The sequence below is a fragment of the Cyprinodon tularosa genome, unplaced genomic scaffold (assembly GCF_016077235.1).
Source record: "Cyprinodon tularosa strain WSP-4 unplaced genomic scaffold, ASM1607723v1 ctg352, whole genome shotgun sequence".
In the NCBI taxonomy this organism is placed as follows: domain Eukaryota; kingdom Metazoa; phylum Chordata; class Actinopteri; order Cyprinodontiformes; family Cyprinodontidae; genus Cyprinodon; species Cyprinodon tularosa.
The window spans coordinates 1076249-1090735 of NW_024039066.1; the positions used below are offsets into that span (position 1 = coordinate 1076249).

A 14487-nucleotide genomic window follows, 5' to 3' on the forward strand; every position below is an offset into this window, starting at 1 on the left:
CTCATTTCCTCCTAAAACTCCCAGAGCTGCATGCGTTAGAAGCGGCAGGGACTGCGTCAGTCACATGGAAACTATCCAGCGGGTCTCTGTTGTTCTGGTTCTTCAGAGCTGCTGTCAGTTATCTTCACATCTGAGGCTCCCAGAGAGCTTCCCCTGACAGGGCAGAGGAAACACTGAAACTGGGTCACAGAGACGATTTCACATCCCTGCAGGGAGTCTGAGGCAGGAAGACGAGTCCACGGCGAGGGGGAGCTGAACCAGAACCACCTGCAGCCTCTGCATGCAGCCCAACGCCGCCAACCAGCAGCTGAAATATCCCGCTGATAACCAAATGCCTCTGTGCTGCTGGATGTTATTCACACTGTTCCTCCAACAGAGGCGGCGAGAAACTAAACACGATCACATCACCGACAGGAGGACCGCTGGAGAAACAGCAAACACCCTGACAGGTTCCATCATTTTATGGTCCAGAAAACAGAGATTCTCTCTGTAGAACTTCACTCATTTCCCAGACTCTAGATATTTTTGTTCTAGATTGAACATATTTTCTTTCCATCAGAAACCAGCAAAACAAATGAATTAACCAATATTGGTGTTTGATCCGTCACACAGCAGAGCCTGAATTCACTGCTGCGCTGCTTTAAAGGTTAGTGCAGTTAGAGATCAGGACAGGAAGTCCAGGTTCGCTAGCCTCGTGAGACCATCCTGATCTCACGAGCTTTCAAGGTTTCACTCGCAGATCAGTCTGGAGACTCTCCGTTAAAGAAAATTTGGAGCCGTTCACCAAACGAACGTCCGATCAGCGTTGGCTTTGAGGCGGGTTGAGGTGTGACGCAACAAGAAGCGCCACAGTTCAGTCTAAAGAACATGGCGGCTTCAGCCGATGAAACTAGCGTTAGCGTGGCTATTGAGCAAGTTTTATCGGAATTACAGAGTATTTCTTCACAGAAAGAAGAGCAAAACACTGCTCTGGAGGCTTTTCTCAGAGGAAAAGATGTTTTTGCTCTTCTCCCGACTGGTTTCGGCAAGAGTTTGATCTATCAATTGGCTCCTCTTCGTCGTCGCTCTGTTAGTACGTCATATGCTTCGTTGATCTGATTGGTTTATTTGGCCCGTCTATCACCAACATAGGCCAATCAGCTAACCAGTATTTTTCACCCCTTACCTAAATTACTTCAGCGGAAGGTTTCCAGATGGATATGCTGAGCAGCATCCAGCTGCCATGCACGTGGGCATTGTCAGTTTCACTATAGCTCTGGTGAATTTCAATGGTGAAGTCCTCTGGAAATCTTCAATAATTGTTGTTAATTGCAGATGTGTCTAGTAGTTCCCATTGATTTAGCTTGGAAAGCGGGGAGAAATGCGCTAGGCTTACCGCACCGTGACGTCACTGCTGGAAGATGGCAGGAGGGAGGGGGCCGACTTTACAGGAGTGAAGAAAGTGAATGTGATTGGTCGATTATCAAGGGGGCGGGATTGTTGTGGCGGAAGGTTCACAAGCATGTCTGGTTGTGGCCGGTTTGTTGGAAGCATCTTGCTAACCAGTTAGCAACTTAGTGCTAGTAGGTTCCTAATGGGAAATTCCACTGGGACCAAGTTTGATTTGTGTTTATCATTAATACCCGAATAAATGAAAAAAGTCAGAATCGATTATTAGCTAGAGACCATTAATAACAGGACGTTAACTGCCAGATGAGCTTTGAATGTGGTGATGTCATCAGTACGCTGCTGTTCTAATTGACCCGGATCCAGAGTCGGACTGGGAGCGATTTTCAGCCCTGGCTTTTTTTCATCTACACTGACCCACTAGTTTAGGCCTGGATCCAAGTTTAACTAATAAGCCTAAATAGTAAAGAAAACGGGGAAAAACAGCATCTAACTGGTAAAAGATGTCGGGACAAGCAGAGATCAGGAGGAGAGGATGAGATTATTTTACATCTGAGCTCCAAACTTCTTTTTTTAAAACCTTTTTCTGGTTTTCTGCACTATAAAATGTTTATGGGTTATTCTAGAAGAAACTAAACCTTCCCATTTTAGGAGCTTTGTTTATAGAAATGATGGATTAGCGGGATCATAATACCTGCCTTTTCTTGTAAAAAAAAACTACAGAGGAAGTGGAGGGAGGAGCTAAAGCCGTCTGTCAGGAGAGCTGAGGGACGGCAGGACAACCCTGAGGACAGAGACCTTCAGGACAAACGGATCAGAATGATCCGGACCTTCCTCTGCAGGACCTTCAGCCTGATCTGGTTTAATCCCTCATAAAGTGTCTAATCTGGAGGTCTGCTCACCGTATCACGTCTTTGTGTCCGTTTCGCGCTGCCAGGTGCAGCGGCGTGGTGTAGGACGAGTCCGTCGGCTCCTTCCGCTCGTCCTCCAGCAGCGCCACCACCATGTTGCTGCTCAGGAGCAGCTGGACCACCTGAGGAGGACATGTCTGCTGTTAGAGCCGGTCCCATGACCCGGATACAGGGTGGAAACCACAGGGGGTCAAACACAGAACCCAGAGGGACCCCATGCTGCTCAGGGACGGACTGACCCGATCCAACCCGACACGACACGACCCGACCAGACCTACTGGACGAGGTTCTGATGGAAAACCTTAATAATTCAAAGCTGTTTGGCTGTGACTCCATCCTGGAGAGAAATATCAGCTGTGCTGCTGCCATCAACACCTTTGTTTCTAGATGTTGGAGCTTGGCCTGTTTTCCAGTGTAGTCCTGTTTCTCTGACTGTGACTAACTGGATGTGCTCTCTTCATCCTCTGACATGGGAGCTGGCTCGGAGCTCGTCTGCCTGGCTGTGTGTTTCCTGGACGGGGCCGCCTGTGGAGCTGGTTGACAGTTGCCTTTTGTATCTATGCTTCTTTTTCTATGTCTGCTTCTGTCTCCTTGAACCCCAGTCGGCCTCAGCAGATGGCCGCTCACACTGAGCCTGGTTCTGCTGGAGGTTTCTTCCTGTTCAAAGGGAGTTTTTCCTCTCCACTGTTGCTACAAGCATGCTTAGTGTGAGGGATTGCTGAAGAGTCAATGAGTCGATGCAATCAGCTGGTTTTCCTTAGATAGAAAACTTTGAATCAATCTGACTGGATGATCTGGTTGATCTGGATCTATACAGTGACCTGAGATGACATGATGTGAATTGGAGCTATAGAAATAAACTGAATAGAATTTAAAGATGGAGGACGGAGAAAAGTTCCTGCTTCCAGCTGATGGCTGCAGCTGCAGGTCCGATTCAGGCTGAGAGGTTCTGGAAACTTCACTGGAGGCACCTGAGGAACCAAGAACCTTCTCCCAGAACCCCTCAGAGCTGCTGGGCTTCCTTACAGAACCACGACCCGGAAGCCCAGAACCTGCTGCAGGGTGGGTCGGACTCGGCACGCTCACCTTGGCTCGTCCGAACTCGCAGGCCAGGTCCAGAGGAGTCTTCTTGGTCCTGTTGACCAGACATGGGTTGGACTGATGCTGCAGGAGCATCTCTGACTGAAACGACACAGACAGAGAGGCTGACCCACCAGAAACAGAACCAACATCAGCACGGCGGTCCGGTCCACTCACCACCTCGTAGTGTCCGTACTGAGCGGCCAGGTGCAGAGGGATGTGTCCGTCCACCGAGGCGCCGTTCACCGCCGCGCCAGAACGCAGCAGCGCCAGAACCGACTCCGCCTTCCCCTGCCAGGCTGCGTAGTGCAGCGGCCGCATGCCTGCAAGGACAGAGACAGCAGGACCATCAGGACCAGCAGGACCATCAGGACCAGCAAGACCATCAGGACCAGCAGGACCATCAGGACGATTAGGACCATCAGGACCAGCAGGACCAGCTGGACCATCAGGACCAGCAGCAGGACCAGCAGCAGGACCATCAGGACCAGCAGGACCAGCAGCAGGACCAGCAGCAGGACCAGCAGGACCAGCAGCAGGACCAGCAGGACCAGCAGGACCAGCAGCAGGACCAGCAGCAGGACCAGCAGGACCAGCAGCAGGACCAGCAGGACCAGCAGGACCAGCAGCAGGACCAGCAGGACCAGCAGCAGTACCAGCAGGACCAGCAGCAGGACCAGCAGCAGCACCAGGAGGACCAGCAGCAGGACCAGCAGCAGGACCAACAGGACCAGCAGGACCAGCAGCAGGACCAGCAGCAGCACCAGGAGGACCAGCAGCAGGACCAACAGAACCAGCAGGACCAGCAGCAGGACCAGCAGGACCATCAGGACCAGCAGCAGGACCAGCAGCAGGACCAGCAGGACCAGCAGGACCAGCAGCAGGACCAGCAGGACCATCAGGACCAGCAGCAGGACCAGCAGCAGGACCAACAGGACCAGCAGGACCAGCAGGACCATCAGCAGGACCGGCAGGACCATCAGGACCAGCAGCAGGACCAACAAGACCAGCAGGACCATCAGGACCAGCAGCAGGACCATCAGGACCAGCAGCAGGACCATCAGGACCAGCAGCAGGACCAGCAGGACCATCAGGACCAGCAGCAGGACCAGCAGGATCAGCAGGACCATCAAGATCAGCAGGACCATCAGGACCATCAGGACCAGCAGGACCATCAGGACCAGCAGCAGGACCAACAGGACCAGCAGGACCATCAGGACCAGCAGCAGGACCATCAGGACCAGCAGCAGGACCATCAGGACCAGCAGCAGGACCAGCAGGACCATCAGGACCAGCAGGACCAGCAGGACCATCAGGACCATCAGGATCAGCAGGACCATCAGGACCAGCAGCAGGACCATCAGGACCATCAGGACCAGCAGGACCATCAGGACCAGCAGCAGGACCAACAGGACCAGCAGGACCATCAGGACCAGCAGCAGGACCATCAGGACCAGCAGCAGGACCAGCAGGACCATCAGGACCAGCAGGACCATCAGGACCATCAGGATCAGCAGGACCATCAGGACCATCAGGACCAGCAGGACCATCAGGACCAGCAGCAGGACCAGCAGGACCATCAGGACCATCAGGATCAGCAGGACCATCAGGACCAGCAGCAGACTCACCCACAGACGCTACTGGTCCTGCTGGTCCTTCTGCTGGTCCTGAGGTCCAGCTCAAACCAGCCCTGTCCAGAACTTTGGGCTCTAAGTGAGCTTCATGCAGTCAGAACATTCCGGGTCTCACCGTTGGTGTCTTTGATGTCCACGGTGGCGCCGGCCTCCAGCAGCGCCGCCAGCAGCTCCGTGGTTCCTGTGAGGGCGGCGTGATGCAGCGCTGAGAAGCTGTGGGTCAAAGTTCACAGCAGAGACACCCAATCAGATCGACTGATCATCATCCAGGAACTAAAACCTTTTCCTGAGTCCCTGAAGCTCTGCAGAACTTTATAAACCAGATCATCACAATCAGGTTCTTCACAAACTCCAAATGTTCTAAAGCATAAAAACCCAAACGTCCAGGAGGCGTCAGATAAAGATGGAGGAGAAGCAGCTCTCCCTGATGACCCAGCTCCTCACCCTCTCTCTGAAGGAGATCCCAGCCTCCCTGCAGAGGAGGCTGGGATCCAGGATCTGGATCTTGGGGTCCTGATCCAGATTAGACCATAGCAGATGTTAGGAATGTAGAGCGACCTGAGCTGAATCAGAGCTTCGCTCTCAGCAGACGGAGCAGCTTCTGGATCCAGGATGATGGAGGCAGGAACCTGAAGGGGTGGACCAGAACCAGAACCAGAACCGGAACCAGGACCAGAACCAAAACCAGAACCGGAACCAGGACCAGGACACGGATCAGAACCAGAACCTGGACCATGACCAGGACCAAAACCAGGACCAGGACACGGATCAGGACCAGAACCAGGACCAGAACCATGACCATGACCAGGACCAGGACCAGAACCAGGATCAGAACCAGGACCAGGACACGGATCAGAACCAGAACCAGAACCTACCCATGACCAGAACCAGGACCAGGACCAGGACACGGATCAGAACCAGAACCAGAACCTACCCATGACCAGAAACAGGACCAGGACCAGAACCAGGACCAAGACCAGAAACATGACCAGGACCAGAACCAGGACCAGGACACGGATCAGAACCAGGACCAAAACCAGAAACATGACCAGGACCAGGACATGGATCAGGACTACAACTCATCTATCATACATCCTGATAGAGATGCAGCCTTTCTGCCCCCCCCCCCCATGTGTCCTATAATAGCAGCATCAACAAAGTGTGTAGGTGGGGGGGGGGGGGGGGGGGGGGGGGGGGGGGGGGGGGGGGCGATCTCTCTTAACTCCACTAATGGATTTATTTATTTCTTTCTTTCTTTCTTTCTTTCTTTCTTTCTTTCTTTCTTTCATTCATTCATTCTTTCATGTTCAGCCTGGTTTCCAGAAGCGCCGACAGCAACAGCAGCACTAATGGACGGCGAGCAGAGAGCGCCGCATCCATGGAAGCAGAGGTTCAGGTTCTGGTAGCCGAGGTCACGGGAGGTCAGCGAGCCGCCAGCAGCAGACTGAGGCTGAGGAACATTAACCCAGCAGGACGGTTCTGACCATCGCAGAGCCTGACGCTTCGCTTCATCAGAAAAGAACTTTAAAAGCCCCCCCCCCCCATGGCATCATCTGTGCAGGCAGGAATGCTTTCCATGCAGCTCTCAGACACACAGCGCCCCTCCTCCTCCTCCTCACATTCCTGCTCTGGCCTCCACCAATCAGAGAGCTGGAATCTTTCCTCTGACTGCAGAATCAGAAGGGGGAGGAGTTAAGGCTGTGCTTCACCCCTCAGGTCTGAATCTAAGAGCTCAGCAGCGTCAGGATGAAACGCTTCAATCTTTGCTTTCTGTTTCTGAGCTGCAGCTCAAAGTCAGCCTGATTCCTGCTTTAAGGAAAACTGAACTTTTCCTTCCAGGCTGCAGAAATCAGAGCGACGCTTCCTGGATTCAGCTGAGTCAGAAATGATCGGTTAGCAGAAGTTTGGCATCAAATCAGAAAGTGAGCAAAACACTGGGAAAAAAACCCCAACAGTTTAGATAACTGAACAGGTCAGAACCACAGAACCCATCAGGACGTGTCCCCCACGCGTCGTCCTCAGTGTCCCACCCTGAGTGGCTTCCTGTCAGGAAGAGGAGTCAGGCTGGAGCCCAAACAGCTGAGGAGGAGCGGACTGAGGCGCCGGGACCGTCTGGGCGGAACCAGAACCAGAAGCTTTGCTGTAACTTTGCTTCTAAGATCCGGTTCTATGGTCCAGACCTTAGCGGTTCTGATTCTACCGACCAAGCCGACATCTACAACCAGCCGGGAGCAGCAGGGGGCCGGGCTTCATCATCCCACAGCTCAACCGGGCCTGATGGATGGTTCTGGGAACCTCCATTTATCACTCGGTACCGACGGACCGGGTTCCAAACTCATCAGCATTTTTTCCTTTCATTCTTCTGGTCCAGAACTCGTCCAGTCTGGGTTCCTGGAGGCGATTCTGAAGGAACATGCAGGTTCTGGAACAGGAACTTCCCACAGCTCCCAGCACCGTTCCAGCTGGGCTCCATGGAAACCAGTCCAAACATGGAGCCAGGAGAAGGTCCTCTGTCTCGCAGGGAGGAGAGACGGGACATACCGTCGCCATGACAACCCCCAGCTGATCTGAAGGCAGCGAGCCTGGATGGACGGTGGAACCACCAGGGAGGCATAGCAGGGTTCTGGGGGGCGGAGCCAGAATGGGCCGAACCGCAATGCATGATGGGAACCCGACCAGAACCTCTGCAGAACCGGACGACTCGACCAATGAGCTCCTAAGCATGAAGAGCTCCATCTGAACGCCACAGGCTGGTTCTGATGGCTCCGCCCCTCAGCAGTCAGGACAGTAAACACTGACCTCTGACCTCTGACCTCACCCCTCCCATCCCTCTGACCGACCAACAAAGGCCCTAATGGACCCGGTTCCTCCTTCTGCCTCCGAGGAAAAGAACTTCAGAACCAACTGGAAAAAAATCCAAATCTGGTCATTTTTTCTTGAGGAGATAAAACAGACATTCTGCCAACGGAACAAGATTTATTTATTTCAACTGCATCTTATCTAAATATCTTATTTTAAGAGTAAAAGGGAAATAAACTTAATTGAAGAAATGTTTACTTATTTCTGGATGATTTTTCCAGTTTATGAACCAGAAGCTCTGAACGGAGACGGACCTGAATGATGATCAACTGATGATCTGATCAGCTTCAGAAAATTATCTTAATATTTTTCCAACTAATGTCTAATATTTAGAATGAAACTACTTTATATTTATTTATATTCAGCTAAAGTTCCAGGTTTTCAAACATTTTTTCTTCATTTTTTTATTTCAAACTGATGAATTTTAATGAAGTTTTTTTTAGCAGAGAAAGGAAACAATCTACCAACAAAAAGAGGAAAATATATGTTAAAGCAAAGGTTCTTCTCTCACCCATCAGAGTCCTGGTAGTTGATGTTCAGCCTCTTGGTGGAACCCAGCAGCTCTGGAAAACACAGCAGATCGTCGGCTTCAGAGAGAACCACTAACCGTCCCGCCTCTAACTGAATAATCATTCATCCAGAGAACCATAGAGTATATTAAGCTTTATTTGATTTCATGATGTGGAAACTTTTTCTTTATGCTCTCTCAACTGGAGAACCAGTAGAAGGCCGTCCAGCAGATGGTTGGTGAGAGTAATGCTAATGCTAATAGCTTAGCATTAGCATTGTAGGACCTGGCAGCCAGCTGGTAATTCAAAGGAAACAGCTTTAACTGATCTGAAGAAGAATTAAGCAGCTGAAGGAGTTTATCAGAACGGTTCTGATTCAGAGGGTCAGAGGTCATGAAGCTCCTCCAGCAGGTCAGAACATCTGAAGCTTCTCAGCAGCCTGACCTGGGAGGAAACCACAGAGCTGGAGGAAGGTGGAGGAAGGCGGAGCTTTTGGATCATAGCATGGGGATGATGGAGAACAGACTAGGTTATCTTCCTGATCCAGGAACATGCTGAGATCCCAGGCAGGGAGCAAACCGGACCTCCTGCATGGATCACCTAGAAAACTCTTTATGGGTTCAGAACCAGAACCAGGTGACCTGGAGCCACCATTCTCCAGAACTTTTCCTCAGAGTTATTTCTGCTGCAGGCTCCTCCAGCTGAACGCTCCACATCCTGCAGCCACAAGAATGCACCGCAAGCACGGGGCGGTTCTGCAGCAGGCCCGTTTGGGCTGAAACAGAATCTGTAGTAAAAAGTCTGCAGCCTAAAATTAGAAGGCTCTGATTACAGGTCTGCAGAACTTTTTTGTTTCTCTCTGGACCGGAGACAAAGCGCTGAACGGGCCTGCAGACCCAGCTCTGCTTTCAATCTGGGGTTTTCTTTTCCAGGGTTCTGGCTGCGCTCCAATCACATCAACTTCCCCTCCATCTGGGCCGCTCCCGCTCTGAAGGACAGAATAAACCCGTCAGAGCGGCGCAGACCTGGGACCTTCTAGAGCGGCGCAGACCTGGGACCTTCTAGAGCGGCTCAGACCTGTGACCTTCTAGAGCGGCGCAGACCTGGGACCTTCTAGAGCCGCTCAGACCTGGGACCTTCTAGAGCGGCTCAGACCTGGGACCTTCTAGAGCGCCACAGACCTGGGACCTTCTAGAGCGGCGCAGACCTGGGACCTTCTAGAGCGGCTCAGACCTGTGACCTTCTAGAGCGGCGCAGACCTGGGACCTTCTAGAGCCGCTCAGACCTGGGACCTTCTAGAGCGGCTCAGACCTGGGACCTTCTAGAGCGGCGCAGACCTGGGACCTTATAGAGCGGCTCAGTCCTGGGACCTTCTACAGCGGCACAGACCTGGGACCTTATAGAGCGGCTCAGTCCTGGGACCTTCTAGAGCGGCTCAGACCTGGGACCTTCTAGAGCGGCTCAGACCTGGGACCTTCTAGAGCGGCTCAGACCTGTGACCTTCTAGAGCTTCTGGGACCTTCTAGAGCGGCTCAGACCTGGGACCTTCAAGAGCGGCTCAGACCTGGGACCTTCAAGAGCGGCTCAGAGCTGGGACCTTCTAGAGCGGCTCAGACCCTGGACCTTCTAGAGCGGCTCAGACCTGGGACCTTCTAGAGCGGCTCAGACCTGGGACCTTCTAGAGCGGCTCAGACCTGGGACCTTCTAGACTGGGATCACACTGAGCCGCTCTAAACCGACCCGAGCCGCAGATCTAACCTGAAAGGTTCTGATCATTGAAGCAGGATTCATTAATCTCTGGTCTGTTTTACTCTTAATGTTAGCAGCTTAATAACATGATCTGATCAATACTGTTAGCTTTTAAATGTAAATCATCTAATCATATTGACTGATTAAAAAAAGGAAAATTAAAAAATATAAAAATTATTAAAAAATGAATTTATCAGAACAAAACTAAATCAAGGGGGCGTGGCTTAGAAATGAGCTCCTTGTCTCCATCCTCTACTTGTTTTGGGTCAAATGAACGTGTTCAAATAATGACATATTTGAGTGAATGAAATGAATCGAATCTCCATCAGTTACTGATTGATTCCTTTCTCTGTTTAGTACAAATCAGAGCTAGCCGGCTAGGAGGAAACCCCTCAGTTCTGGGGTCAGGGTTAAAGGCTAAAGCTAGCCTGAAACAGCTCAGAGCTAACTGCTAAAGTAAGCCTGGAATACCTTCAGCTAATGGCTAACGTTAGCCTGGAATATCTCCAAGCTAAAGGCTAAAGTTAGCCTGGAAAAAACCTCCAAGCTAACATATAGAGTTAGCCTGGAATACCTCCAGCTAATGGCTTAAGTTAGCCTGTAATATCTACCAGCTAAAGGCTAAAGTTAGCCTGGAAAAACCTCCAAGCTAACATATAGAGTTAGCCTGGAATACCTCCAGCTAATAGCTTAAGTTAGCCTGTAATATCTACCAGCTAAGGGCTAAAGTTAGCCTGGAATATATCCAAGCTAAAGGCTAAAGTTAGCCTGGAAAAAACCTCCAAGCTAACATATAGAGTTAGCCTGGAATACCTCCAGCTAATGGCTTAAGTTAGCCTGTAATATTTACCAGCTAAAGGCTACAGTTAGCCTGGAAAAACCTCAAAGCTAACATATAGAGTTAGCCTGGAATACCTCCAGCTAATAGCTTAAGTTAGCCTGTAATATCTACCAGCTAAAGGCTAAAGTTAGCCTGGAAAAACCTCCAAGCTAACATATAGAGTTAGCCTGGAATACCTCCAGCTAATAGCTTAAGTTAGCCTGTAATATCTACCAGCTAAGGGCTAAAGTTAGCCTGGAAAAACCTCCAAGCTAACATAAAGAGTTAGCCTGGAAAAACCTCCAAGCTAACATAAAGAGTTAGCCTGGAATACCTCCAGCTAAAGGCTTAAGTTAGCCTGTAATACCTCCAAGCTAACTGCAAGCGTTAGCCTGAAACACCTCCAAGCTAACTGTTAAAGTTAGCCTGGAAATCCTCTTAGTTAAATGCTAAAGTTGGTCTGAAACCCCTCTGAGCTAATAACTAAAGACAGCTAAAGCTAACAGCCAAAGTTAGCTTTACCGAGCTGAAGTGAAGCAGACTGTTCAGGGTTTCTAATATATATTTTCACACGATATTGATGAACCCAATGGCATGGAGCCCCCAGCCTGTATTTGCCAAGGGCCCTAAATTTCCTAAATCTGCCCCTGTGAGGAAGGACCTCATTGGGTGACCAGCAGGAAGTGGGCGGGGCTAGAGATGCAAAGAGTGGGGCTGCTGTTGGTTTCAGCGGGAACTGTTGTTGGTTCTGATTGTTGCACCGGGTCAGAACCTTCATCTAAGCTGGACTTTCTGGAAACTGGGTCAGGGAAGGTCCAGCTTTCTGTGACCCGGTTAAAGTTCTGATGGAGCCCACTGTGGAGTGAAACTTCAGGCTGAAGGATTGGTGGAGCAGAACCGGATTTATATTCCAGCTCAGAATGTTCTGGTTCTGTGAGTCTCTGGGCGCGCCGCTTCCCTCTGAGACGGGCCGGAGCCAAACACCCCCACCCACCCACTGGTTCTGAGGAAGCATTGTACTGGGAGGAAGGAGCACAGCGGCACCGGGTCACGGTCAGGTTACAGACCCACGCCCTGCTGCTCCAACATCCTGGAACCCACTTCCTGACAGGAACCGCCCAGCTGGACGGATCTGGATCAGTACATCTGGACTTCATGTTCTCCCAGACGGTCCAGAACAGTTCAGCTTCTTGGATCAGAGCCTTCAGAACTCTACTGGTTCTGTTCTGAGGCCCAGAACCACTGATCCAGATCCAAAGGAGTCCAGGAAGGTCTGGATAACAGGAGGGAAACTGGGTCGGGTCAGAACTCAGCTGAGCTTCTCTTCTCTACAGAACCCGTCACCCTGGCCCGGTTCTACAGCCCACATCAACCCGGCTCCCTGCATGGTGGACCCAAACATGGGAGTGGACCGGGTCTCCAGCAGGAGGCCCAGGCATAATGCTGGTTGCCTAGCAACCGTGACCGGAAGCACAGACCTCTGAAATCTGAAGATTCTATTTTTCTATTCATCCTGATATGATTGTTCTTTATTAAAGGAAAAATATTAAATTCTTATTGTCTCAGAGCGATAAATCAAAGCCATCGTCCGACAGGAAGAAAAACGATTTAAAATAAACTCCGTAGTTCTGAGGTTTTGTTCTGATTCCGTTTCTTTAATCCTGGAGGATCTGCAGCTGCCGCCGTGAGAAGACGAGCACCAGAGATCATTAAAATTGTTCCTCCAGAAACATTCAATAAATGATCTTTTCTTCAGCAAAGATTCATGGAGCAGCAGATCAAAGTCTGTAATCAGGTCAGCGTTTAAGCTCCGCCCACTGAAGGCTGCTGCAGAGGAACACCAGCAGCCTTCATCAGCAGATATCAGAGATGAACCAACCTCTGCTCTCACCTCATTCACTTACTGGGACCCAAAGACATCTTTTAGTCCCCAGAGACATTTTATTCACCGCAGACGTCCACTGCTGCTGAGCTGCAATGAATCATGGGAAATGTGGACCAGCAGCGATCCTCCTGATCCTTTCATCATTTAAAGGATCGGATCAGCCTTCAACACAGAGCTGTGACGGAAGCAGTCTATGAAGGGGACCATAGTGTCCACCTAATCCACCATGTCCAACATGTCCATCATGTCCACCATGCCCACCATGTCCAACATGTCCATCATGTCCATCATGTCCACCATGCCCACCATGTCCATCATGTCCACCATGTCCACCACGTCTAACATGTCCACCATGTCCAACATGTCCATCATGTCAACCATGTCCACCATGTCCACCCGATCCAACATGTCCACCATGTCCACCTGATCCACCATGTCCACCTGATCCATCATGTCTACCATGTCCAACATGTCCACCTAATCCACCATGTCCACCTGATCCACCACGTCCACCTAATCCATCATGTCCAACATGTCCAACATGTCCACCTAATCCACCATGTCCACCCGATCCAACATGTCCACCATGTCCACCCGATCCACCATGTCCACCATGTCCACCCGATCCACCATGTCCACCATGTCCAACATGTCCATCATGTCCACCTAATCCACCATGTCCATTATGTCCAACTAATCCACCATGTCCACCTGCTCCAACATGTCCACCTGATTCACCATGTCCATCATGTCCACCATGTCCACCTGATCCACCATGTCCATCATGTCCACCTAATCCACCATGTCCATCATGTCCACCTAATCCATTATGTCCATCATGTCCACCTAATCCACCATGTCCACCTAATCCACCATGTCCATCATGTCCACCTAATCCACCATGTCCATAATGTCCACCTAATCCACCATGTCCATCATGTCCACCTAATCCACCATGTCCACCTGATCCACCATGTCCATCATGTCCACCATGTCCACCTGATCTACCATGTCCACCTAATCCACCATGTCCATCATGTCCACCATGTCCACCTGATCTACCATGTCCACCTAATCCACCATGTCCATCATGTCCACCTAATCCACCTAATCCACCATGTCCATCATGTCCACCTAATCCACCATGTCCATCATGTCCACCTAATCCACCATGTCCACCTGATCCACCATGTCCACCTGATCCACCATGTCCACCTGATCCACCATGTCCACCTGATCCAACATGTCCATCATGTCCACCTAATCCATTATGTCCATCATGTCCACCTAATCCACCATGTCCACCTAATCCATCATGTCCATCATGTGTTCAGACAGGAAGCAAGTCTGAAAGGACGAGTTCAGGCTTTTTCGAACCTCCGTGTTGCCAGAGCTCCAGGTCACATGACTTCAACCTACTTTTCCTGTATGAGGACATCAGGTGTCCACGTTGGCATGGTAACCAGGAGTGGATATTTTGAATGAGTCAACATCTATAAAGCAATTTTCTATAATCCTTTTTGTAAAACTTTTATTTCGTTCCATTCTCCACATTCTGGACGTTTGATGTTTCAGATCAAAGGAACCTGATCAAAGATGGCGTCCCTTTAAACGAAGGTTTAATTATCGGGGAAATCAGGATCCAAACCAGCCT

The 14487-nt window shown here is 50.6% G+C and overlaps 1 protein-coding gene across 5 annotated transcripts in view; it reads right to left on the minus strand.

The window, feature by feature from the left end:
• Positions 1 to 14487, minus strand: part of LOC119789980 (caskin-2-like) — a 43037-nt gene that overhangs the window by 20137 nt on the left and 8413 nt on the right. For all 5 annotated transcript variants that reach the window (XM_038295258.1, XM_038295257.1, XM_038295255.1 and 2 more), the window contains exons 3-7: positions 8382 to 8433; positions 5127 to 5224; positions 3555 to 3700; positions 3384 to 3479; positions 2289 to 2419 (exon numbers count right to left, since the gene is read on the minus strand). In XM_038295258.1, coding sequence (XP_038151186.1) covers positions 2289 to 2419; positions 3384 to 3479; positions 3555 to 3700; positions 5127 to 5224; positions 8382 to 8433 — 523 coding nt within the window. The remainder of the gene's footprint in view (positions 1 to 2288; positions 2420 to 3383; positions 3480 to 3554; positions 3701 to 5126; positions 5225 to 8381; positions 8434 to 14487) is intronic.